We start from the raw sequence: 27877 nt of genomic DNA on the forward strand, positions 1-27877 counted from the left end.
GTGCCGTGGCCTCAGCAACCTCGCACATGAGGCGCCGGATGAGGGAGCACACAGGAACGACAGGCACCTGGGGGCGCCGCTCTACACGTGCCGCACTTGCCTCACTTCCACTCCTAGCTGTGGTGCCTTGCTGTTTTCTCTCTTCTCATGGTGTCAGGTGGAGCTGGTGTTGGCACCAAGGCATCTATTTGGGGAGAGAGGCAAGCAAGGAAGCAAGCAAGGTAGCACCCCTGAGAAAAATAAAGAAGTTGTTCATTTCCAGTCCGCCTCCTATTCTTTCCCATGGTCTCCTTGCTGCAGGTGGCAACAAGTGGTGGCCTGTATGGTGCATTTGGCACAGTGGGTAAGTACTGAGGAACCTTGTGAGAGTCTCTGGCCAGAGCGGTTTAGGGCGAGGGAAAGTGAGAAATGGGGTCGGAAATTTTAAAGACCCAAATGACTAAGGTAATGAAAAGATGTATTAAAAAGTAATGGCATGAAAGGTTTCAAGATGGCGGACTAGAGGGCGGCTGCATTTCATGTTGCTCCAGGACGCAGGATTCAAAAGAGGAGATAGTGAGAGACTTGGGACCAACTCATAGCCGTCGGGTGAGTCTCTCCCATTGGGGAGGTGTCCCGGATGGGGTGGTAGCCCCGGAACGCAGGAAACTTTGTGAAGAAGAGTTGCTCGGTGAGACGCCCCTCCCCCGCTGGAGTGGTAAACACGAACAACTGGGATCATCGTAGAGGAGGCGGCTCAGCCCAGTGCTTGTACTCCGAGCAACCACTGGGGCTCTGGGCAGCTGCCTGAGGAGGAGCAGAGTGGCAAGCTGTTTAGACTCAGAACAGCCACTTCTGAACACCGGGGGCCTGCCCAGAGGAAGAGGAGAAGCGTGGCGGGTCGCATGGTCTAGGAGTGACTGCATCAGAGCCACAGGTGTTTGCCAGAGGAGGAGCTGCCTGGTGAGCTGTTTGGACTCAGAACGACCACTTCTGAACACCGGGGGGACTGCCCAGAGGAAGAGCAGGAATGTGGTGGGTCGCTTGGTCTAGGAGTGACTGCATCAGAGCTACAGGCATTTGCCAGAGGAGGAGCTGTGTGGCGAGTTGTTTGGACTCAGAACTACCGGTTCTGAACACCGGGGGGTTGCCCGGAGGAAGAGGAGAAGCGCAGCAGGTCGCTTGGTCTAGGAGTGACTGCATCAGTGCCACAGGGGGTTCCTGGAGGAGGAGGCGAGTGGTGAGTTGTTTGGACTCTAAGCGACCACTCCTGAACACCGAGGGGACTACCCTGAGGAGGAGGAGGAACAGGGTGGGTCACTTGGACTTGGAGTGACTGCCTAGGGCTACGGGCGGTTGGTGGGAGGAGGAGACATGAAGTGATCTGCTTGAACTCCTAGTAACTGCGTTGGAAACTGGGCGGCTGTCCGGAGGAGGAGGTATGTGGTGGGTCTCTGGGTCTCGGAGCTATTGTACGGGGCTCCAGGTGGTGCTTCAGAGGAGGGGTGAAGATTAGGTGCAGAGCAGGGTCCCAGGACCGGCTTCTTGCTGGAAGAGCCGCACAGAGACACGCCTAGGGCCGGAGCAAAGTTTCCAGGACTGCGGGCAGCTTCTCTGAGGATAGGCAGCCTAAGGAGACTCGTCTGCGAAGGGTGAGACTCCCAGGCCCAGGAGGTAGGTCCGGGACCCTGGGAACATTGCAGAGGAAGACAGTCCAGCCCAGGCGGTAGTTGTAGATTGAGGGGAACCTCTAGGAGGGGAACTGACCAGTGAGACCTCCCCACTGGGTGAGTCTTCCCTGCTGGGTGAGGTTTTCCCACAAGGATGGTAAAACCAGAGACAGAGGCACAAACAGGCCTTGCCTCAGCCTGCAGTCTAGTTCCCCTTTGGATGACCATTGGTCAACAAGTGGAGGCACCTCTGCCCACTATCAGGGAATATACCCCACCTGAGTGTCTCCAAACCTAGAGAGGCAGCTTCCTTGTGGAGCACCGCATTATCAACTTCCTCCAAGACTGCAGGCTACTGAAGCATAAGAGGGGATATACTAGCAATCTTCAGGGACATTATAAGTCAATAGAGGTAATCTGCAATATCTTAAGGACCCACTGATTCCTGAACAATATGAGAAAACAAGGGAGGAAAATGCCCCAAACAAATCTAGATGTTACATCAATAAAATCCAACAACAGCATGGCAGAAGAAATGAAAGAAAGGGAGTTCAGAATGTACATAATGAAAATGATCAGAGAATCAAATGATGAGATGAAAGAGCAAATGAAGGCATTGAATGATGAGATGAAAGAGCAAATGCAGGCATTGAATGATAGCACCAATCGACAGTTAAAAGAGCAAATACAGGAAGCTAAAGATCATTTCAATATAGAGTTAGAGATATTGAAAAATAAACAAACAGAAATCCTTGAAATGAAGGAAACAATAAACCAAATTAAGAACTCCATAGAAAGCACAACCAATAGGATAGAACACCTGGAAGACAGAACCTCAGATATTGAAGACAAAATATTTAACCTTGAAAACAAAGTCGAACAAACAGAGAAGATGGTAAGAAATCATGAACAGAATCTGCAAGAACTATGGGATATCATGAAAAGGCCAAATCTGAGAATTATTGGGATTGAGGAAGGCTTAGAGAAACAAACCAAAGGAATGAACAATCTATTCAATGAAATAATATCAGAAAATTTCCCAAATCTGAAGAATGAAATGGAAAATCAAGTTCAAGAGGCTTATAGGACTCCAAATACACAAAATTACAACAGACCCACACCAAGGCATATTATAAGGAAAATACCAAACATACAAAATAAAGACAGAATTTTAAAGGCTGTGAGAGAAAAGAACCAAATTACATTCAGGGGGAAACCAACACGGATGTCCGCAGATTTTTCAATCCAGACCATAAAAGCTAGAAGGGCCTGGAACAACATTTACCAAGCCCTAAAAGAAAATGGATGCCAACCAAGAATCTTATACCCAGCAAAACTTACCTTCAAATTTGATGATGAAATAAAATCATTTCAGGATAAGCAAAAGCTAAAAGAATTTACAAAAAGAAAGCCAGCATTACAGAATATTCTCAGCAAAATATTCCATGAGGAAGAGATAAAACACAGAAAAGCAAATCAGCAAAGGGAGGAATTATCCTAAAGGAACTGTCCAATAAAGGAGGACGAAGTTGTTCCAAAAAAATAAATAAATAAATAAAATTTAAAAAATGAACCAAATGACTGGGAATACAAATCATATCTCAATAATAATCCTGAATGTTAATGGCCTGAATTCATCAATCAGAATACATAGACTGGCAGATTGGATTAAAAAGAAAGATCCAACAATATGTTGCCTGCAAGAGACTCACCTCATAGAAAGAGATAACCATAGACTAAAGGTGAATGGATGGGAAAAAACATACCATGCACATGGACTCAGCAAAAAAGGTGGAGTATCCATCCTCATTTCAGATAATGTGGACTTCAAGACAAAGTTAGTCAGAAGGGATAAAGAAGGACATTTCATACTCCTTAAGGGAAGCATAAATCAGCAAGATATAACAATCATAAACATCTATGCCCCAAACAGTGGCTCATCCATGTATGTCAAACAAATCCTTCTCTTCCCAGTCCGCCTCCGATTCTTTCCTGCAGTCTCGTTGCTGCAGGCGGCAAAAACATGGCAGAATGCTTCTCCCTATGATGCACCTGGCAGAATTATCCTGCCTGTGATGCACTGGCAGAATTCTCCTGCCTGTAATGCACCTGGCAGAATGCTTCTCCCTGATCCAGCACATGGGAGAATTCTCCTCCCTGTGTCCACACTTGGCACAATGGTGCTCCCTCTGCCCATTCCTGGGCAAATGTTCCTTTATATGCCCACACCTGGCAGAAGGTTTTCCTGTGCCCACACCTGGGAGAATGCTCCTCCCAATGCCTACACCTGGCAAAATCCTCCTTTCTGTGCCCACATGTGGCAGAAGCCTCCCCCCTCTTCTACACCAGTCAGAATGCTCCTCCCTGTGCTGCACCTGGCAAAATGCTCCTCCCTGTTCCTGTACCTAGCACAAAGACCCGTTCTGTGACCACACCTGGAAGAATGCTCCTCTCTCTACTGCACATGACAGAATACTCCTCCATGTGCTGCACTTGGCAGATGCTCCTCCTTGTACTGCACATTTCAAGATGCTCCTCCCTGTGAACTTAGATGGCAGAATGACACACCCTTTGCTCCACCTGGCCAATTCTCCTCCCTATAGCCACACAGGGTAGAGGTCTCCTCCCTGTGCTGCACCTGAGTGAATGCTCCTAACTGTGCTGCACCTGGAAACATGCTCCTCCCTGTGTCCACATCTGCCCGAATGCTCCTCCCTGTGCCCGAACATGGCAGAATGCTCTTCCCTGTGCCCGAACATGGCTGAGTGCTCTTCCTTGTGTGACATCTTGCAGAATGATTCTCCCTCATTTGATACTTCCACAATGTTCCTCCATGTGTCCACATATGGCAGGATACTACTCCCCATGCAGCATCTGGCAAAATTCTCCCTGTACTTACACCTGGCAGAAAGCCCTTCCCTGTGTGGAACCTGGCAGAAAGCTCCTCCATTTTCCTGAACCTGGTAGAATGCTCCTGCCTGTGCCCACACCTGGCACAATGCTTCCATCTGTGCTGCAACAGGCAGAATGCTCCTCTGTCTCCACCCCTGGCAGAATACTCTTCCCTGTGCTACACCTGGCTGAATGATCCTCCCTGTCCAGCACATTGCAAAATCCTCTTCCCTGTGCCCACACCTGGCAGAATGTTCCTGCCTTGCCCACACCTGGCAGTATGCTCTTCCATGTCCTGCACCTGGCACAATGCTCCTCCCTATGCTGCACCTAGATGAATGCTCCACCCTGTGCCCCACATTGCAGAATGGTCCACCCTGGGACCACATCTGTCAGAATGCTTCTCCCTCTCCTGAATCAGGCAGAATGCTCCTCCCTGTGCTATACCTAATAGAATGCTCCTCCCTTTGCCCGCACCTGGAGAATGCTCCTCCTTGTGCTACACAAGACCAGATTCTCCTTTCTCTTCTGCACATTTCTCCCTGTGCTGCACCTGGCAGAATCCTCCTGTCTGTGTTGCACCAGTATGCATGCTCCTCTCTGTCTCAACACCTGGAGAATGGTGCTCCCTGTGATGCACCTGGTAGAATGTTCTTCCCTATACCTGCTCCTGGCAGAATGTTCCTCCCTGTGCCCCAACCTGGCAGAATGCTCCTCCTTGTGACCACACCTGACAGAATATTGCTCCTCTGCTGAACCTGGTAGAACAATCCTCCCTGCTCTGCACAAGGCAAATTGCTCCTTTCTATGCTGTACATGTCACTAAGCTTTTCCCTGTGCCCACACCTGACTGTAAGCTCTTCTCTAAGCTCTGCACCTGGCAGAATGCTTCTCACTATGCTGCAAATGGCAGAATGCTCCCCGTTCTTCACCTGACTGAATACTGCCCTGGGAGTCCACACCTGGAAGGATGTTCCTCCCTGTGCTGCACCTGGCAGATTGCTCCTCCCTCTGCTGCACATGGCCAAATTATCCTTCGCGTACCCTAACATGGCACAATGCTCCTCCATGTGCCAGGACCTCGCAGAATGCTCCGCCCTGTGCAGCACATGTATGCATGCTCCTCTCTGTCCCCACACCTGGCACAATGATCCTCCCTGCGCTGCACCTGGCAAAATGTTCCTGTTCCCGATACTGGCAAGATGCTGCTCCCTGTGTCTGAAACTGGTAGAATGCTCGTCCCTATGCTGCAAATGCCAAAATGCTTCTCCCTGAGACAGCAACTGGCAGAATGCTCCTCCCTCTTCTGCACACGGCAGAATGCTCCTCCCTGTTCCCGCACCTGTATGCTTGCTCCTCCCTCTGTGCAGATCTGGAAGAATACATCCCGGTTTGTGCACCTGGCTGCATGCTCCTCTGCGTGCTGCACGTGGGAGAAAACTTTTCCCTGTGCCTGCTTCTGGCAGAATGCTCCTCCTTGTGCTGCACCTGGCAAAACGCTCCTCCCTGTGCTAAACATGAGAGAATACTCTTCCCTGTGGTGCTACTGCCTTCATGCTCCTCCTTGTCCTGCACCTGGCATAATGCTTCTCCCAGTGACCACAACTGGCAGACAGCTCCTCCCTGTGACTGCACATGGCCAAATGTTCTTCCATGTGCCCATATGTGGGAGAATTCTTGTGCTGCACCTGGCAGAAAGCTCCTCCCTATGCCGCACCTGGCAGAAAGCTCCTCCCTGTGCTGCACCTGGCAGAATGCTCCTCCCTTTGCTCTACATGACAGAATGACCCTGCCTGTGGCCACACCAGGCAGAATGCTACTTTCTGTGCTGAACATGGCAGAAATCTTCTCCCTGTGCTGCACATGGCAGAATACTATTCCATTTGCCCTCACATTGGCGAATGCTCCTCCCTTTGCCACACCAGGCAGTATGATCCTCCCTTTGCCCACACCTGGAAGAATGCTTCTCCCTGTGCCTGCACCTAGCAGAATATTCCTACCTGTGCCCACACCTTGCAGAATGGCCCTGCTGTGCTTCGACTGGGATAATTCTCATCCCTGTATCTACACCTGGCACGATGTTCCTCCCTGTACCCATACCTTGCAGAATTTTCCTCCCTGTGCTGCACCTGAGAGAATGCTCATCCCTTTGCCCAAACCTGGCAGAATTCTTCCCCTGTGTTGCACCTGGCAGAATGTTCCTCCTTTCACCCGCATCTTTTAGAATGCTCTTTTCTTTCCATGCACCTGGCAGAATTCTCCTCTCTGTGCTACACCTAGCTGCATGCTCCTCAATGTGCTGCAACTTGCAGAATTCTCCTCTGTACTCGAACTGGCAAAAGCTCCACACTGTGCTGCACCTGGATGCATGCTCCTCCCTATGCTGCACATGGCAGAATTCTCCTCCCTGTGCCCTCACGTGCAAGAATGCTCCTCCCTGTCCTGCAAATGAGAATGCTCCTCCCTGGCCCACACCTGGCAGAATGCTCGTCCTTAAGACCACATTTAGCAGAATGCTCCTTCTTCTGTCTTCACCTGACTGCGTGCATGTCCTGCTTGAACAAGATGTGTACCATTTGGTACCTTGCTTTTGTATATTTGGTCTGTTTTCCTCAACAGGAATTACTTTCCATGGGAAACATTCTTGTTATGTCTCCTGAATCCCAGCTGCACAGAAGAGTGCCTCACCTGCTGGGAGAGGGAGGGGACCTTGAAGCACTCTTGGAGCAGTAAAAGGATATGTCCTTGTGTCACTCTGCCCACTTGAACCACTCTGGTTTCTCTTTCCACTAAATTCACATGCTGTCCACTGTTCATTTGGGCATCCTAGAAGTCCCCACGGATTTGAGCATCATACTTTGAAGCCCAAGTTTTCCACGAGGCTGAAATCCAGCCAGAGCCTTGTGCTCCATGTACCCTCTCAGTAGGTAGGTCCCTGTGTGCTCTGATCAGCCTCCCCTGGGACCTCTGCTTATGCCAATGTGAAGCCTGTCCCACGTGCTTCTGCCCTTGAGGGGCTTCTCATGGGGAAGGGCTTGCAGAGACATCACAGTCCTCGCCTCGTGTTCCCCAGATGACCTCCAGTCCCCATGCAGGTGCTGTCACTGCACCTCAGGTGAAAGGACAGACACTTCCCAGCAAGGTGGTGAGGTCATGGAGTCCCTGACCTTTATCACCTGCCCTCCCCACACCTGCACAATGCTGCCTGGGAACACTGACAGACATCATCATTCAGTTAAGTGTCCATGCCTTCATATCACTCCCAGATTCTGAGAAGGAGTCTTCCCCAAATGCAGTATCAGACACAGAAGCATGGATCCAGAGGGGATTGGACATGAAACTATGACACTGCTCTCTCCCTCTCCCTCTCCCTCTCCCCCTTCCTTCCCCCATCCCTCTCGCCCTTCCTTCTACCGTCCCTCTTGCCCTTCCTCTCCCTCTCTCTCTCCTCTCCCAATCTCACTCTCCACCTCACACACACATTCACAGCAGCTCTTTCAGGAAACACTTCATCTCTCCTTCTTGCTCTGACCTCCCTCTGAGATGTCCTCCCTGGTCCCTGACTAACACTCTCTGCTCATTCTGTAGCTTTGCTCTGCAGACCCAGTTGAGCTTAAGGAAGGTGAGTCCCCAGTGGGCACTGGTGTCCAGGTGAAGGTGTGGTTATGGGCATGGGCACTTTCTTTCCTTCCTTCTGATCCCAGGGAGAGGAGGCAGAGCCCAGGGAGATCATAATGCTAAATCTAAAACTACTCTCCTCTCTAGAGGGACAGCAAACAGTTGGTTAGAGAAAAGTTAAAACAGTTGTTTCCTGTGTTGAGGATGAAAAGGCGATTGGGGAAATGTGTGAGATCTGTGACGGGGACAGAGGAAGGGAGAGGCCAGCCAGGGACCCTGAGTGTCTGGGTCTGACTGTAATAACACTTGGCATCCCAGGCTGTAGACAGATTATGAAGTGCTATGCTGCTTTTCCATCCCAGAATCAATCTGTTATTCTGAATATCCCCACAAACATTTTCTTATGAAATAGGAAAGAACACCCATTCTCACCATGGATGCTTTGGATGGGCAGGTGGGTGCCCTTCCCTGAGGACTCAGGGCACCTATTCTGATCCCGTGTATCCACTTTCCTTTCCCTGTGAATTTCAGCATCTATTTATCAGTCAGAATTTGAAAACACACCACAGCCTCACGGGCCCAGGCTCCTGTTAGGGACTTGACTTCATGCCAGTCGAAGACTCCTGCTGCAGCCTGACGCCCTGCTCCCTCGGATGCACTGCAGGCCTGGTCTCTCAGCCATCCCTATGTTCTCCCTTCTGTTGTGCTTACTCTGCCTCACAGTTTCAGCACTATCATGGGGCTGTAGTTCACTGATGAGTTTAAACTGCCTTCTGTCTTGCAGATGCTGGAAAGAGATCAGTTGTGACACTCTGCACAAACCCCCAAGCCTACAGTTGACTTGAGTGTGTGCTCCAACTGCACCTCCCACCCCAGCACTCCCAAGGCCAGTGTTTCTGGTGAGGCTCCTTCCAGATACCTTTTCCTCCATCTGGAACCTGCAGAAAGGTGTCTCCTTACTAACCCCTGCCTGACCAAGTAAGCAACATAATTTATTCCCCGCTGCCCTTTTAAAGCAACCAGCTGCTCTTCGTGGAATATCGCCAGACACAAGGTGGGTCTCCTCTGCCCACCTCCAACTTCCATTCCACACTGAGCAGCCCTTACCCAAGACTCCAGTGCATTTGTTCAGTGTTCACACGTGAGTGTGAAGAGAAAAATGTTTTCTCAAATATCGTAAATTGAATATTCAATAAAGCATATCATTACGCTTAAAGTACTACCAAGATAAAAATGGTTAAAGCAAGCATGTCGGATTAGTAGGTTACATTGTCTAGATGTCTTGCTGAAGAGAAATAGGAAATACAGATGTGTTCAAAACTTATGCACTGCCTGCATTAACTCCTCCAATATTATGTGGTTTTGAGTTACTTAAATTTTTATTCACATATTCTTGAATTATACTGAAAGGGTTGGTTGTCAGTTCTGTAAATAGACTTTTATATATTTCAAATGAATAATGATAAGACATTTGTAAACATGATTGTGGACCACAGCCTAAACTTCCTCTTTCAGGGCTGTAATTTTCATGTCTGTTTCTGTGTTTTATTTATCTGAAGCCTGGCATGGTGGTACCAGCCCATAATCCTGGCTACTTGAGAAACTGAGGCAGGAGGATCACAAGTTTGAGGCCCACCTGGGAAACGTACCCAGACAGTGTAACAATATTAAATTGTTGATGGATGGGTTCCTGTTGTCCCCATGGACCATGCTGACCCCAGAAAGAGGAAAAAACTTACTATTTGCACTATTTCAGGTAAGTACAAATAGAACAACATAGTGATAATCAAGTGATTTCTTCATTTAACTTTGAAAATTTTTGATTTTGATATGGAATGTGTATACTATTTTTAAAGAATCATGGGAAAATACATATGTGTCTACTACTAAATACAGATGAGAACACTTTACAAAGCCAACTTTTCTACCCTTCCATTGTGGCCAGTCTCTGCCCCAATATTTCTGTCCTTATATAGTTAAAAAAAATATGCTGCACATGTCTGTGTCTTGCCTCTACCTATGGAATATATGCTTGAGAACCACCCACTAAAGGCCAAAATGGTCTGCCTACTCTCCCTGTACACACACCTGCTGGGCACCCTTGAACCTGAAGACACCCATGTCCATGCACAGGCTTCCACCTCCTCTCCCTGTAGAGACACCTGCTGGGCACCCTCCATCCTGAGGGCATCCATGTTCCTGCACAGGTCTCCCCCACCTTTCCCTGCAGAGACACCTGCTGGGCATCCTCCGCTATGAAGTTGCACCCATGTACATGCACAGGGCTCTCTCTCCTCTCCCTGCAGAGACACCTGCTGGGCACCCTCCACCCTGAAGGCATCCATGTCCCTGCACAGGTCTCCCCCACCTTTCCCTGCAGAGACACCTGCTGGGTATCCTCCCCTATGATGGTGCACCCATATCCCTGCACAGGGCTCCCCTCCTCTCCCTGTAGAGATGACTGTTGGGCACCCACCACCCTGAAGGAACCCATGTTCCTGCACAGGTCTCCCCCTCCTCTCCCTGCAGAGACACCTGCTGGGCACCCTCCACCCTGAAGACACCCATGTACATGCACAGGTCTCTCCCTCCTCTCCCTGCGGAGACACCTGCTAGGCACCCTCCACCCTAAGGCACCCATGTCCCTGCACAGGGCTCCCCCTCCTCTCCCTGTAGAGACACCTGCTGGGCACTCTCCACCCTGAAGGCACCCATGTCCCTGCATAAGGCTCCCCCTACTCTCCATGTAGAGACACCTGCTGGGCACCCTCCACCCTGAAGGCACCCATATCCATGCACAGGGCTCTCCCTCCTCTCCCTGTAGAGACTCCTGCTGGACACCCTCCACCATGAAGGCACCCATGTCCCTGAACAAGGCTCCCCCTCCTCTCCCCACAGAGACACCTGCTCGCACCCTCCACCCTGAAGGCACCCATGTCCCTGCACAGGGCTCCCCCTCCTCTCCCTGTAGAGACACCTGCTGGGCACCCTCCACCCTGAAGGCACCCATGTCCCTGCACAGGGCTCCCCCTATCTCCCTTTAGAGACACCTGCTGGAAATACTCTACCCTGAAGGCACCAATGTCCCTGCACAGGTCTCCCCCTCCTCTCCCTGCAGAGACACCTGCTGGGCACCCTCAACCCGGAAGGCACCCATGTCCCTGCACAGGGCTCCCCCTCCTCTCCCTGTAGAGACATCTGCTGGACAACCTCCACACTGAAGGCACCCATGTCCCTGCACAGAGTTTCCCCTCCTCTCCCTGTAGAGACACCTGCTGGGCACCCTCCACCATGAAGGCACCCATGTCCATGCACAGATCTCCCGCTCCTCTCCCTGCAGAGACACCTGCTGGGCACCCTCCACCCTGAGGAGGGACACACGTCAATGCATAGAGCTCTCCATCACTCTCACCTTCACCTGGGAGTTGGAGACTGAGGTTTGTGAAGCTCAGGTTTTTATTATGTTTTGTTTGAGCAGGTGGGCAGAAAGTCATTGTCTCTTTCACGTGAGTATTGAGTGTAGGTAAGTGTTACGTTGTGGCTTGTCCTGATGGTCACACATTTACTCTCTTTTGTTTATCTCCTGACTTTAGGAACTACCCACACTCCAGTTGCTGATGTGATCCCTTCAGCATGGATATGTGGTTTATTTTTCTCACTCACACAGGAGAAGGAATCCTTGGAAATTTCTCCCTCCTCTGCCTTTATAACTTCACCTTGTTCACCAGACGTCACTTCAGACCCACAGATTTGATTCTCAATCAGCTGGTGCTGGCCAATTCCATTGTTCTTCTCTCTAAAGGAGTACCTCAGACTCTGGCAAGTTTGGGATGGAAACATTTCCTGGATGATAGGAGATGTAAGCTTGTCTTCTATTGTTACAGAGTGAGCACTGGTGTGTCCTTCAGCACCTTATGCCTGTTCAATGGCTTCCCCGTCATTAAGCTCAACCCCAGAATCTGTAGGTGGATCTCGCTCAAGATCAGATCCCTACAGTGCATCGGCTCCTGCTGTCTCCTCTGTTGGACCCTGCATCTCCTCATAAATTCATTTCTGCATTTAATAGTGAATGGCCCATGGAATAAGGAAAATCTCAGTGCAGATGGGAGTCATGGCTACTGTTCATGGTCAGCGGAATATAGTCACAGCACCTTATACTCAATCTTATACTTTTCCCCTGACTTGATGAGTCTGGTCCTCATGGCCTCATGGGCCAGTGGCTCCATGGTCTTCCTCCTGCACAGGCACAAGCAGCGAGTCCAGCACATTCACAGCCATGTCTGCAGCCCCAGACCTTCCCATGAGGTCAGGGCCACACGCACCATCCTGATCCTGATGAGCTCCTTTGTTTCCCTTTACTCCGTCTACACTGTACTGACCATGTGGATGACCCTAGCTGCAAACAGAGGCCATTGGGTGGTGAGCAGCTCTGTGCTGGTGGCCTCATGTTTCCCAGCACTCAGCCCCTTTGTGCTCCTCATCAATGACACCCAGGTCTCTTAGTTCCTCTCTCACTGCCGAGTGAGGACAAATTGTGTCTCCTAATCCACTCACCTGGCAAGGGATCTGTTCTCCTTGAGGTACTTGAATGTTCATGTCAGAATCTGCTCATATTGAAGAGCCATCAGTTCAGACTGACTGACCCAATGCACAGGAGGTGGCAATATCTCATCTAGCCTCAGCCCTAGGCCAGACTAAGCACAGACATCATGCACATAATTAAACAGGGATCTGACCCTGTTTCCAATTGGGGAAGTTTAGGATATTTTAAAATGTGTCTTAGAAGAAATTGTTGAGATTACAGATAAGGAAATTCTTTCTTTAAAGTCTTATGAAAACTCACTGAAGATTTTTTGCCATTTTGTTGCTAGTGTTTCAGTATCATTTCTTTTTAAATTAATTATTTTCCTTGGCAAATAATTATGTATATTTCAGAGATACCATTTGATGTTCTGATCTCTGTACACTTTATATAAAGAGTCAATCACCTACATGCCCAACATCTCAATAGCATCATTCATTTCTTGTATGTTAAAAATCTTTTGTTTCAAAAATCTTGAAATACACATTCCATTTTTATTAACTATGGTGATAAATAGTTTTCCAAAGAAGTTTTGAGCCAACATTTTTGGCAGAGGGAAATGAAGTGCATGATTGGTGTGAGGAAGTCAAGTGCAGCTCACTGTGTGGGCTGATTCTCATGGGATTGGAATGCAGACAGATGTAGTGAGCAGGGGAGTAGGGCCAGCGAAGGTTCTGGGCCTTCACCTAGGATAGCTGAGAAAATCTGAGTGACTGTTTAAGTGACAGACAGTGCAGGAATCCAATCAGGGTGATGGAAATCCCAGATCTCCTCACTGAGCAGTGCTCACTATGCTCTGTGTGTTGGGGAGGTCTGCAATCCTGGCATCCTGACCAGTCACCTGAGTGCCAGGTTCAAGCCAGGCTGGGCAACTCAGCCACACCCTGTATCCAAATGAAAATTTAAAGAGCTGGGGGAGCAGCTCAGTGGTAGAGCACTCTGGTCATATATATATAATTAAAGTAGTTTCACTTGTTTCTGCTAATAACACTGAAAATCTTGAAGGCTGGTTTTATTCAAGTGCAGCGTGTGTTACTTAGTCCTTAAAAGCACGATCAGTTTGTAATGGATAACATCGAGTCTCTAAACTCTTACAAAATGTCCCTTGCCTATTTTCACCCACATGAGAATTCTCATGCACAAAATTACATAGAATAAAGGCTGCTGTTTAAAGTCTATCTGAAGAAGAGCAATCTCCTGTCTCTTAAATATATAAAGAAAATAAAAGAAAAAGATCCCATATTTAATATTTTATACCTTTAAATTTATGAACAAACATCTGTAAATATAGTTATTGAAGTGCCAAGAGTTTTTATTTAGTTAATATCAGTTATGAACTTTTGTATCTTACAACATCATCACACCCATTTTTATGCATCATTTGTTTTTTATATAAAAACACATATTCTATGACTATTTCTTGTTTACTCTAAAGTAACAGTGTACAAGGGAAAATGTCATTCTTGTTACCCTATCTTACCAGATTTGAACTCGGTATACACTTTATTGCTTTGCATCTCACATTTCTGAAGTGCAGACAAGGATCTGCATTGAACAAGGACACACCAGCAAACCTCGCCTGAGACCCCCCAACCCAGGGCCCAGGACCTACCTTCCTTGCTGCACCCTTGCTGGTGTCACTTCCCAGTGTAAACAGAAAGCACCTGTGAAACAGTTCCGACACCCCAGGTCTGACCAGGGAAACTAAGGGAAAGTCCCTGCCTAAGACACCACACCTATCATGGGTATCTAAAACCCTGGAAGAAGCTTTGGCCATGCACAATCAGCACTATGGGCAAGTCCAGGGACTTCCATCACCCTCACTCTGTCTAAGCCCCTCTGCACCAAGCTCACCCAGGTGGGGCTCAGGAGTGTCTTGGGGACACCCTGGTCTGCCACTTCTCCCTGCAGCATGTATGGCTAGTACCATGCCTTCCCTGCTTCTCCTCACCTGGTGTCCCTGACCTGGCGCAATGGAACATTGCCCTGTCACCCAGTACCCACGACACTGAGTGTTCATCTGAGGGGAGACTCCTATTGCCGGGTCTGTTTGTCTTGGTCATTTCCTTTCTAATCCAGCATTCCTGAACACTGTGTTGATCCTTCAGAAGGGATTCTGTCTGCACTTACAACTAAACCCTTTTCCACCTTCAGTTCAGTGCATACATCTTGAAAAGCAGTTTATAAATTGCTTCAGGAATCCCACAACCCCCAGGACACTGTTCCTTCCTCTGGGTGCGTTTATGTCCTCCCGGGAAAGCTTCAGACTTCATGCCCTTCCTTACACAGGTGCCACTACCAACATGGGGCCAGTGAGCCTGGTAGTCCCATTCACTCCTCAGCACTTGGTTTTTCCTTTTCCTGCAATATTTTGTTGGCACTCCAAGGGGAGCATTGCAGCCTCACTGCAGTCCCTGACCTCCTGCACCTTCCACACTCTCCACATCTGATGCACCAGGTGGTCAGAGTGGGAAGGGGATGCCCAGGTCACACCCTTTAGTGGGGATTCCTCAGGAGAGGCAGAGTAAGGGTTGGGATCCACTGGTGTGGTTTCCAAGGCTCTGGGGTTGGAGGCTGTCTCTGGTTATCTGACAGCATGCTCATTCAGAGCAGAACCATATTGGATGTACAGAGTCATGACATGGATCTCCAGTTGGCATCTGAAAGGCAGCTCCTTGGGAGCTCACCTGCAGGAGACGAGGAAATCATCAACTGTGGTTTTTCCCCATTGTTAATGGGCAACAACAACAGACTCTAAAAACAGCACACAGGAAACTATTGTGTCATGGTTATTTGGCATCATATTGGGGAATTTTTGAGGTGATGACTGTGGAGATTTTAAAGAGCAGGACATAATTTCCCCACAGCAGAGAGAAAAGTTTGCTTCTCAGGGCCAGGGAGAAACACAAAAGAAATAGACAGAGTCCTTGGTATCCATCCTTCAAATAACTTTTGAAATCGCAGAGCATTAGCCAGGAAAATAGAGGTGAAAAGTGGGGACCTGCAACAGTGGAGCTTGGCAGAACTACAAAGGTCTAAAATATGGTTTGAGCTGGCCACGCAGTGATCCCAGCCGCTCAGGAGACTGAGTAGGACCCATTTCAAGACATGCCTGACACCTTACCATTTAGATTCTGCTTCAAAACTAAAAAATAAATGTGCTGGGGATGCTGGGGATGTAGCTCAGTGGTAGATCATCCCTGAGTTCAATCTCCAGTACCAAAAACAAAAAAAAGAAGAAGAAGAAGAAGGAAGAAAGAGTCTGTAGACAGTTAATATCTACAGATCGAAATATAAGAGTTGATGAGTTGACCAATGATGGAGACAGAAGTGTGATTTTGCAGTGATTGCTGGTTTCTTGGGTCAAGGCACAGGTCCACACAGGTGTTCTGGAGGTGCACGGCCTGATGATTGGTCAAGGCTCTACAATGATTGGTGCTATTTGTGTGTAACCAAGAGGATGCAGAGGTCCTGGTGAGAGATGCAAGTGAAGAGTTTGTGATGGACACCTGAAAACCACCAGGGAGTGAGTGGTCACTCCCTGGGGACTGAGAGGCTGGCACCATGAGCACGTGTCTCTGGAAGCACAGAGTTGTACCCCTAATGCACTTGCCTTTCATCCTGGAAGAGTGGGAGTAAGCCTCGGGCAGGGAGCCCATCAGGATCCTGGGATAAGCAGATGAGACCTAAAACCAATATCTCCTCAGTGTCAAAGGAAGAATGTCAGAGCCTCATTCAGTACATCAGGGACACAGAGGGGTGTGGTGGGTTTTACCTGGTGTAGGGTCATCTGCTGTGGGAAAATCCTGCACTGGGGAGTTCTCCTCTGGGTACAGGACTTGGAGCATATCTCCAACATGGACGTACATCCAGGTGGTGGGCCTGGGGCACTGGGAATGTGGGTCTCAGGACTCACCTGGAAGATGGCTTACCCAGAGGTTTGAACCTCTATTAGAAGCCAAGACAAACTCCCCAGTCAACATGGCAGGACTACTGGGTCCAGAACGTGTGCAACTGAACTTTACCTGTGTGGTATTTTTAACTTTCTTCTGGAGGTTTAGGCTCAAACCAGTCATGTGTCAGAGGAGTAGCTATTTGGTCCATAGGATGTCCACCTTAGTTGATCCCAGGACTCCAGAGTTCCTCCTTCTCCAGCCCTTAGGAGGTGGGGGCATGATAGAAAATATATTAAGTTGAAAGCTGTAGAAAGATGTACACAAGTGTGTACATCTGCAGAGATTACACGACCAGAACACCCCAGGACTGTCGTCCTTGGCAGTTGTGGACAACAATTCTGATAATTGAGCACACATCTCAACTTTCCAAAAGGTCCCAAACAGCCTGTGCATCCAACGTATATCATGGTTTCCATGTGTATTTTTGTGTCTATGAGGAAGAGACTCCCACAGTCCTTTTTCTTACTGGGGATATTTCAGATGATGTCCCATCAGTTTATAATAAAGAATATGGGTCTACTTTTTGGCTGGATGCATTCAAAACTAGAATACCTGCCTGGAATTTGGCAAGTCTGTTGTTGCTTGGGTCCCTTTTGACTAGTGAACTCCTCATTTGGAGAGACATTGTCAGGTTAGATATTTGGGAACGAGGTATTGGGGATTGAAACCAGGGGCATCTTACCACTGTGCCACATCCCCAGTCCCTTTTAATTTTTTACTTTAGACAGCATTTTGCTGAGTTCCTGAGGCTGGCTTTGAATACAGCAATCCTTCTGCCTCAGGCTCCCAAGCCAATGGGGCTACTGGTGTGGACCCACACTCCTGGGTCAGGTTGGAATTTTGAAAGGACTTGACCTTTTGGAAAGTTGAGATGTGTGTGCAATTATCAGAATTGTTGTCCACAACTGCCAAGGATGACAGTCCTGGGGTGTTCTGGTCATGTAGTCTCTGCAGATGTACACACTTGTGTTTCCATGTGTATTTTTGTGTCTATGAGGAAGAGACTCCCACAGTCCTTTTCCTTACTGGGGGTATTTCAGATGATGTCCCATCAGTTTATAATAAAGAATATGGGTCTACTTTTTGACTGGATGCATTCAAAATTAGAATACCTGCCTGGAATTTGGCAAGTCTGTTGTTGCTTGGGTCCCTTTTGACTAGTGAACTGCTGTCTGGGGGTGGGAAGTAGCAATCTTCTACCAAGCTCTGTCACGTATGAGGTTAGCAACCCCAAGTTCTCATTGCTGTTCACCCAGCTAATCTCAGGGGATTTCGAAGCCAGAAAAGGTGTCCTGGGACAGGTTTGACCTCCCACAAACCAGGGCAATTGGCAAGAAACTGAGACCAGGGTAGGCCAGCCATTCTAGAGGTGTGGGTCTAAAGGTACAGCTGGTGATGCTGCACTTGTGGCCTCTTGCCATGACTTACAGCCCTGCAGGGAGTTTGGATTCAGGGTCACAGGCTCAGGATCCATGGGATACTCTGTTCTCCAGAGTCCAGTGTTGTGGCCAGGGATTGCTATTGCCATGGTATGTAGCATGAGGCCAACTACGGAACATGTTTTCCTCAACAGTGGCCAACACCAGTGGCCAGAGCCTCAAGGAGGAGGAAGGGGATGCTGTCATTGTCTACAGAGAAGAAGGCTCAGGGGTCACTGACAGGTGCCTGTTGAACTTAGTTAAGGCAGAATTTAGAGTCACATTGGAGAGAGCCCTGTGAAGCTAGGTTGCTTTGTAGGTAGTGACATCATTGAAATCATATCTAAACACTTAATAAGGAGTATGTTGCCACCAGAACCCAAAAGGAATGGGAAGATGCTGTACCTGTGTGCCTTGAGGAGCATGTAGACACACCTCCTTGGAGGATAGTATGTGGAACTCTTGATGTTCCCCGGTGGAGTCCTAAGGGAGTTGGGCTGCAGGACAGAAACTGTCCAAACAAACCCTGGACAGAGCCCAGGGATCACAGAGCTGGAACATACCTACTGGTGTCGATTGGCTATATCAGTGACCAGGATCACTCCTGAGCTAAGGAAAGCAGTCATCACTGTTCTATTTGAAATGAGCAGGGCTCCATGGCACTCCTGCACCTGTCCTGCCTTTTTCTCCCTATTTTTCTGGCCTTGAAACCACCCGAGTAACAGTCTTTCTCTGTTCTTTGGAGTTGTTCACCTGCAGTCATGGTTTCCAGTGTCTGCCTACGAGAGGGAGGAAGCCGGGTGCATCTGGCCAGTAGTTTGTCCCTGGGAATCTCCTGTGGAGAAGCTCCAAGGGACAGCACATTTTCTCTTCTGGATATTTTTAGAAGAGATGTATCTTTAGGGAGGCAGCGTTCTGAGACTTCCCCCACCCTCGTCTTTTCAGATAAGCTCCTGCTTGCTCAGATGACCTCTGCCCCTGGCAGGACCTCCCTTCCTAGGGCTTCTCAACCTTCCTGTTGTGGTTAATTAGCTTACAAGTGAAAACCTTTACTGTCTTGAATTAGGGAGTAGTTTGAGAATACACATGCGGAGGGGCTGGGGCTGTAGCTCAGTGGCAGAGTGCTTACCTAGCATGTGCGAGTCACTGGGTTTAATCCTCAGCACCACATATAAATGAACAACTAGAAAAAATATTTTAAAAAAAGAATGAGATGTGGAAAGCTTCATCCAGAATCTATTCCCAGCCATAGCTCTGCATCCTCTGCTGCACAGGTTATGTCTTGACCAGAAAGTAGAGAACCAGATGGCCTCACTCTTCATCGCCAATGGAGGCCTGCATTCTCTCTTCCTCCCTTCTTCCCATTTCTGCCATATTTTATGGACCTGTGCTCAGCTGAGCTCTTAGATCTCAACATTTTCCTGGGACATACACCTAGCACACAACTCCCTGTCTGCCTCTGTGGCTTTCTACCTATAATTTCAGCAGACAAGCAGGGTCCTGTGAGTCTGCACTGCCTTCTGTAATGCTGCTTCTTACAGAGTCCCTGCTTGACCAAGCAGACCAATCTCTCCACCCTCCTCTATATTGCATTTACCCTTGTAAAATCTAATTTTAGTGTAGAAAGAAAGCCTGTGAAGTTCATAAGATGCCCTTCTGAAATATGTGACCATACTTAATATCTGAAGGGATCCCTTATCCCCCAACACATCCAAGAATTGTCTGATAACCATGTGGCATTGTCCATAAAAAGAAGGGTGCAACAGCTCCGCTTCCTGGTGCCATGTTGTGAGCTGCTTCCCTCTGCCACACCCTTCCACCATGATGCCCTGCCTCACTTGGGCCCAGAACTATGGAGTCAGCTGACCATGGACTGAACCTCTGACTCCTAAGAGAGTTTCCAGGAGCCCTGCAGTGGAGTGAACGTGGGCATATACAGACCAGTGAGTGCCTGCCAGAGCACAGGAGACCCAAACACGTCTGTGCATGAACACAAGGAGAAAAGCCCTCAGGAAGTCAGAAGGAAACTATTTCTTTAGGGAGGCAGAAGGGTGGAGCTGGGGCACAGACTTCATGGATCAAAGGCAGATGACCAGAAGAGCAAGGACTGTAAAAATGAGCAAAATGGAAGTAACACAGCTCAAGGCTTCTGGGGCCCATGGTCCTGGCAGTTCATTAGCAGGTGGTTTCCTCTGAAGTTCAGGGAAGAGCAGATGCAGGAGGGTCTCTCCAGGCACTGAGTTGGGGTTGAAGAGCCAGAGCTGAGACTGCTCTGGACCCACAAATTCTCCCCTGTTTACCAATTTAGAGTTTAACTGGCAGTGGTAGCCAAAGTATTTTAACTGTGTTTGTGGTTTGATTTCATCTGTTTGATGACTTGATGGAGTTGGCCACCTTTGCCTTGGAGTACTGAGGATCTCATGCAGGATCCACCTTAGGAGGTATATCTCACTGACAGCATGGCCGCACACTGCACACTGATGATCTGCCTAACCACAGACCACAGAGGACAGTGGTCTACAAGCTATGTCACCTACTGACACCACGGCCCTTATGACCAAATTGCCTGAGGGCACAGGAGTAGGACTGATTGGTTGTCATGCAAGGTGTGACTGCACATTAACTGAAATCCTGATCATGCCATTGAGGGTCTCTCAGGTCATCCTTGGGATAAGTTTGCTTATTTTTTTTCTATAGCTGGGAAGGGATGGGGACAGTCCAGGTTGACAGCAGAGAACATGCCTGCTCATTCTAGTACAAGTTCATTTAGAACTCATCAAATTGGATCAGAGGCATGAGGCCACATGGGCGTTGTGTCAAACACTGTCAGAGTGAGCCAGGAGCTCTTCAAACCTGCCACCTCCTCACCTGAATCATACAGTAGGGGCACCAATGTTGGTGGTATGTGGTGGCACATGCTGACCTGCACCTCAATCCAGCACTTGGTGAGTCTGTCAGGCCAGTTACAGGCTCCTGACGCTGTCCCAGGATCAGCTCCACAGGAGTTCGCTGCCTGCTCTGTGCTGGAGAGGAGCAGAGCACCTGCCTTGCAACTGGAGGTCTCGGGCTCAATCCCACAGCACACACAGTCGCCTCTCTGCTGTCTCAGTGGTGGACAAGTCCGCTGACCTCATCTGACCCCTGCAGTGCTGTCATGCCTCTGAACCAACTCCCATCTTTGCTTAAAGCTCTGGATTTTGAAACCCTGCAGCCTGTGGACCCATCCCAGGCCTCCAGTAACCCCTACGTCCGTGTGTGCACATGTGTGTTCATAATCCTCTGCTCGCCTTCTGTGAGAGCCTTTCTAAACATCTCCCACTTCCCTGGGCCTTGGCTTCACCACCTGTCTTCTTACATCTGCTGGCAGCCTTTGCTCTTTGATTTTGACAGAGCTCAGGACTGCACTCCATTCCTCTGCTTTCACAGATGAGCTCTGTCCTCATGCAGAGTGACACTGCAGTTACAGGTGTAGTGACATTCACTTCCAGCAAGGGGGATGGCCACAGATCCCATGCTTTATCCTGAGGTTCGCTTGTTGGGCAGACACTGCTGGCCAGCCTCTGCCCGCTGTCCTGCCAGCAAGTGCCCACTGGGTGAGCCGCTCTGCTTTCAAGTTAGCGACCTTCTCACCAGTGAGTTGCACCCAGAAAATCCAGAAAGAACTCTTCTGTGCAAAGCATTCCTGCTTTGGGGGCTGGAGCAACACACACTGTTTATTGGCTGGAGGCCCCTGTCCCCTCCTGCCACTCAGTGTCTCCCTCTGTCCTCCAGGTTGCCCTCTGTGTAATCTACCCCTCCTCCCTGATTCCTGCTGACTGAACACCAGTCACCTCTCCAGGTTAAAGCCACAGCTCATGAATGCACCAGTGAAACTCCACATCAAGTATGACCCATGATGGGATCCTGATTAGAGCAAGTCATACTCCATGTATGAATTTGTCCAAGTACACGCTACTATCATGTAGGTCTGAAAGAACAAAGGCATCAGTATTCAGTTAAGAAATTGATAAAAAAATTCACTATGTTTAATTTTAATTTTCTTAAAATGGCAGAATTGATCCTAAAAGAGGAATTATTTTCTATTTTATTGGTACTGGGGACTGAACTGTGGGGTGCTCTCCCACTGAGCTCCCTCCCTAGACATTTTTATTTTTTACTTTGAGACAGGGTCTCACTAAGTTGCAGAGACTGGACTCTAACTGATAATCCTCCTTCCTCAGCCTACAGATTGAGGATCTCAGATGGGCACCATTACTCCCAGCTCCCAGTCTGTTTCTAGGACGCTAGTGCTAGTTTTGTTCTGTGGATCTGTATTGTGACATTGGGTATTGCGGTGCCTCCATCATTGCCCTTTTAGTTCAAGATTGGTTTAGCTATTTGAGTCTTTATGCTTCGTTTGACTGTTAGGATTTTCTTTTCAGTTCGCTGAAGAATGTCCTTGGTATTTTGATGGAGATTGCATTGAATACCTGTATTGTTTTGGGCGCATGATCATTTTAACAGTATTGATTGTGTCTATGGCCATGGATGGTCTTTCTGTCTTCTACTAAAGAAGGGCAGAAACTTTTAGTCAGCTCTTCTTCCAACACAGGATAATATACTGAACACATAAAGAACTAAAAACACATCACCAATAAAATTTAAATCAACCAATGGGCAAACAACCTGAAAGCATTTCTCAAAAGACATATCAAAGGCAATAATCACATGAGAAATATTCAATATATTTAGCCAACAGGAAACTGGAAATTAAAACTACATTGAGATTCCATCCCACCCCAGTCGGAATGGTAGCTATCAAGATTACAGAGAACAATGATTGCTGGTGAGATGAGGAGTTTGTGGAAATGTAAATGAATGCACCCATACTGAAATCACTGTGGAGGTTCCTCAAATACTAAGCAGAACTACCATATGATCATCTAAGCACTGCTGGGCATGTACCCGAAGGACTACAGCCAGCATGCCATGGAGACAGGAGCACACCTGTATCCAGTGTGTCACAATTCACAGTAGCTGAGTCATGGACTCAGTCCAAGGTCCCATCAGCACATGAGTGGATTAAGACATTTTGGAACAAATACACAATGGAGTTTTATTCTGTCATAAATAATAACAAAATCATGTTATTTTTAGCACGATGGTGGAATTGAAGATCATCACATTAAGTAAAACAAGTGAGACTCACAAAGACATGTTTCCCACATTTTCCCTCATGGGGAGTCTAGAGAGGGGGAAAGTTAACATGAACGTAACAGGGAGAATATTAGGGAAGAGGAAGGGGATCCGAGGCTGGTAAGGAAAAAATCATGGAGGGTAACGGGGGTGGATATGGTCCACATATGCACCAGTGTGTGGCATGAAACCCGTTATTCTCTATGATTTAAGTGTATTAATAAGAAAGAAGCATGTGCTTTTCATCACAGACATTTAAAAACCGCCACTAGTCAGCAAAAGGCACAGTAAGTTCCAAACTCTCATCCTGGGGTCATTTTCTAACCCAGTATTTTTGTGGATAGCTGAGGACCAGGAGGGCAGCAGACCCGGGTGCAAAGTCCTGACCATGGGAAAGGAGGGGACATGAGACTGACTCAGCAAGGAAGGAGAGCAGGGCTCTTCCACAGATACAGGTGCTCCACCCGGGTCATATCTCTCTGAAACCTGTGCCTGGGCACCATGAACTGGCACAGCATGGTGGCCAACTAACTGAACACCTTTGTTCATCCAAGGGAGTCTGGGATGTGCCAGGTCAATTGGTAGGCAGGCTAGGTGGAAGTGCTGACCAGGTGATCAGTAGGGCAAGAGGGCCCCAGCGCTAGGGCAGTTAGTGCTGCTTCTCGTAAGTGCTGACCACATGACTCCTCAGCTGGGTGGCCTTGAGAAGAGCTGGTATTTGTCTCTCTCTGTGTCTGGGGGAACCCAGGGTGGCAGTGCCAATGCTGGGCTCGCATTCTTCTTCCCTGCAGATCCAATCCCTTTCCTGGTACAGATATCCAGATCCACTGCATCTGTTCAAGTCAATCTCCAAGGTTCTGCTGCTTCAGGCCTTTGAGTCTCTCACTTGGGCTGCCCGATCTCTACCCTGTGACCGTCAGGATTGTGTTTGCATTTCTGTGCATCCTTAGTGACCTTCCTGCTCCTATCTGATCTTAGTAACTCGAGACTTGTTTTTCCTTTGATGAGTTTAGAGTTTTGTTCATTTTCTGGATCCTTCCAAACATCTGACATGCCCTCCTGCTGACGATCTATGTTGATTTTCCTTCCACATTTCCTGTGACTTTTCTCTTTACTTGTAACTCAGCCTCAGGTTCAGCTAGCTCTTCTTTTTCTAGCTCCCTAAGGTGGACTGACAGCAGGTTAACTTGGCTTCTGTACTCATGTTTACATGGGCTGCTGCAGATTCAAACTTCCTTCTGATCACTACCTTCAAGTTGCCCCCATACTTGAAAGTATTGCATTTCTGTCTTTGTCTCAAAAGACAATCATCTCACGCTGCTGCCAACTATTGCATCCTAATTGGAAAAACACTCATGAGAGCAGCTGACAGGGTCGCAGCTCTGAGCTTGCAAAGGGCCATCAGAAACTGCGTGGGTTCTGTGACACCAGAGTGCAGTGTCCTTTCCGGGAATATGGTTGCAGGGTAACTGGTGACTGCAGAGCTACCGTCTGCATGTGAAATTGAGGGCATCACAAAAAGCACATTGTGTAAAGGGCTGACAGATGCCAATCAAGGATTTATTATAAATCAGGAACTGAGGTGGAGAAGCAATTACTCAGGTTGTACAGTGTAAATGTGCAGGTTTTAGGGAAATTTGAGAGAGATTCTGAGGTTAGAATGTGAGGATGAAGCCCAGGACACCCTGTGCTGAAAATTCAGTCACATTGGAAGTCATTTGTCTTTAAAATCTGCTTCCTTTTCTTTCTGAGAGACCTGAAGCAGGCCCTACTTACAGAAAGAGAGATTTAGATAGATGTCATGGTGTGGACATGCACAGCAGGTCACTGGAAGGCTCCCAGGCCAGGGAGGGTGTGGAGCAAGGTGGATAGGAATTGCCACACTCTCTCTAGCTCTGGTTCAGCAGGGACTCACCAGGTCCCTTCTCCTCTGCCCAGCTGTCAGGCTGAGGCTCAGACCCTGGGAAACAGATTTGGGTTCCTGGCAGTTGGAGGTAGATGTGAGGAACAGTCAGGAGAGAAGACATGCTTTATTTGGAGGCAACACCAGCCCCAGCCCCAACCCAGCCCAGATCCAGCACCACCACCAATCCCTACCCCAGCTCTATCCACAGCCCAGCCCTGGTCCCAGTCCAACCACAGCCCAGCCCAGCCCCAACCCCAATGCTGCCCCAGATCAAGTCCAGCACTGTCCCGGTATAATCTCAGACCAGCCCCAGCCCCAGCTTCAGGCCCAGCCCTGCCCCATCCAAATGTTCTGGCCACCAGATACTCCCTTCCCTGGAGGCCATAATTTGATTCATGTCTGGCCTCATGCTGGGGCCTCTCACGAGCCCACAACCCTCTGCTGCTGCTCCACTCCACAATCAGCCTCACCTGAACCCATCTTCCCCAGGACTGGGTCTGAAGATTCCCAGCACTTCCTGTCTGACCACTTTCTACCCTTCAATTCTGACCATTGTTAGCTCACAGTTGTCCTATGGATGACTCAGCAAGGTCACTCCATCCTGACATGGTGTCCTTCTGACTGAGGTCTGCCTGGCCTCTGGGATGGAGAAATGCAGTCTCTCATCTGACAGGAAACCCCTGCAGTATCCAATGCTGGCATGGCTTCAGGCTCTCCAGGCCACTCTGGCCCTTGCACGTGCTCTCCAATCCCACTTCTTCCTGTTTTCTGTGGGATCTGGCAGTCCGTCCCACCTCTAGGACACTGATCTAGTTGCAGGACCATGATGGTTAACCTGTGTCTAAAGAGGAGAGCTTTGTGGACACCCCAGCCCATGGAAGCTCACCACAACTGCTACCATTCAGGTAGCCCCAGAGCTTCGATATCTAGCACTGTGATGTTCATTCTCCAAGGAGACAATGGAGAGAAATTGCATCAGTGTCTGCATTGTGACTCAGGCACTGCAAGGATCCCAGACTCCTTCACAACCAGTGATGGATGGGGCCTTCTGCAATGGGCACATGTCCTGAGGAGCTCTTGCTGGGAATATGACACCATCCAGCAACCAGAAGAAACAGGAAATGGAAGGAGGTCAGGAAGCATAACCCTTAGAGCTCTCTGACTGTGCCTGGACAGATTGTCCACTGACAGCAGCATCCAGAGTAGAGCCTGGAAACTGAGGTGTAGTGACCAAGGAGCAGAAAGGGACAGAAGGCTGGCAAACATGCGGCCATTGCCACATTGGTGTGGACCAACCACCTCATGGATTCTTCCAGGAGAGCCATGTATGTGCTCAAGATGGCGGAGGTCAAGTACGAGAGCACAAAGCTGCTCACCAGGGCGAGGATGCTGTGGGTGGCCCTGCTCTCAGGAACAGACCTGGAAGGCAAGGACCTGTGGATGTGCTGGACCCTCTTCTTATGTCTGGACAGGACAACTACCATGGAGCCACTGGCCCACATCATGAGTCCCAAACACAGGATATCAGTGGAGGCCAACAGGGCTGAATAAAATGTAGCAAATTGTCTCCTGGGACTTCTGACAGCACAATAACCAAAATCCCTCACCCCAGTGAGATTTCTCCCGCCCCTTATGTCCATCACATTGATGGGAATCCGGGCGTTCACCAGCAGGTGCAGGACCCAGCACAGGCACAGGGAGGGCCGGATGAACGTGGGGGCTCTGACCCTGAGCTGCGCCCACTTGGAGTTACTGGGGCTGATGGTGATGGCCTGAAAGATACTCAAGAGGCATGTGGAGCCAAGCGATACCCCCCTGGCCACTCTGTGGAAATAGAAGACAAGTTTACAAGCGACGTCATCTAGGGAATTATCCAGGCCGAAGGCCGCCATTGTCTGAGGGACTCCTTTACAGAGGAGAGCCATGAAGTTGGCCCAGGCCAGGTTCCTGAGAATCAGATCTGTGGGCTTCACCCTGTTCCCAGCGAGGTCACTGAGCACAGCACAGCAGAGGAAGGTAGAGTTGCCCAGGATGCCCACTGCAGTCTGGAACAGGAAGACGAGTCCAACAGCCAACTCTCTAGAAGCCATGTGTCACATTCCTGGGGAGCGTCCCTCACTTCCAGGGTCAGAGATCCCCTGACACACTCACAGGGTGGTTTTCTTGGCAGTGTGTGCACCACTGTTCTCCCCAACATCCACAACCTCTCAGTCACCATGAGGCCTGTCTTTCACAGGAGCTGCCTGTTACAATGTGCCCTGCTATGTGGATACAGCTGACTGAGTGGGCACCGTGGCAAAAGCCCCATCTGCCGCTCTTACCAGGGGCTGACAATTCCCCCAGTGCTGCTGGATAACCCCCAATTGGAATCTCACAGCAACTCTGAATGAGAGTCCCATCTGGTGAGACCTCCTTCAGGTGAATGTCCCTGTATCCACAGATGCTGAAGATTTTCCAGTCCTAGCATTGCACTGTCCAGAGGCCAGGACTTGGCAGAGCCCAGGTTGTCCAACTCAAGGAGCACAGTTACCCCTGCACACATGAGGGCAAGTGACAGTCCCCTCTGCACACCCTTGTCACAGCCAGCATGTGGAAAACATGTCTGTCTTCCATTTTCCTATGCAGTCTATCTTCTGTTCTGATCTCCTGCTAATTAATTTCCCATTAATCCAACTTAAAGT

At 48.9% G+C, this 27877-nt stretch overlaps 2 protein-coding genes across 2 annotated transcripts; one reads left to right on the top strand and one right to left on the bottom strand.

The window, feature by feature from the left end:
- The first annotated feature begins 11792 nt into the window (after positions 1-11792).
- LOC124966261 (vomeronasal type-1 receptor 1-like) lies at positions 11793-12662 on the top strand. Its single transcript, XM_047527292.1, has one exon. The coding sequence runs from the start codon at positions 11793-11795 to the stop codon at positions 12660-12662; it is 870 nt and encodes a 289-aa protein (XP_047383248.1).
- A 13682-nt stretch (positions 12663-26344) lies between these two features.
- Positions 26345-27286, bottom strand: LOC124966262 (vomeronasal type-1 receptor 4-like). Its single transcript, XM_047527293.1, has one exon. The coding sequence runs from the start codon at positions 27284-27286 to the stop codon at positions 26345-26347; it is 942 nt and encodes a 313-aa protein (XP_047383249.1).
- Positions 27287-27877: the final 591 nt, after the last annotated feature.

The sequence above is a fragment of the Sciurus carolinensis genome, chromosome 16 (assembly GCF_902686445.1).
Source record: "Sciurus carolinensis chromosome 16, mSciCar1.2, whole genome shotgun sequence".
NCBI classification, from domain to species: domain Eukaryota; kingdom Metazoa; phylum Chordata; class Mammalia; order Rodentia; family Sciuridae; genus Sciurus; species Sciurus carolinensis.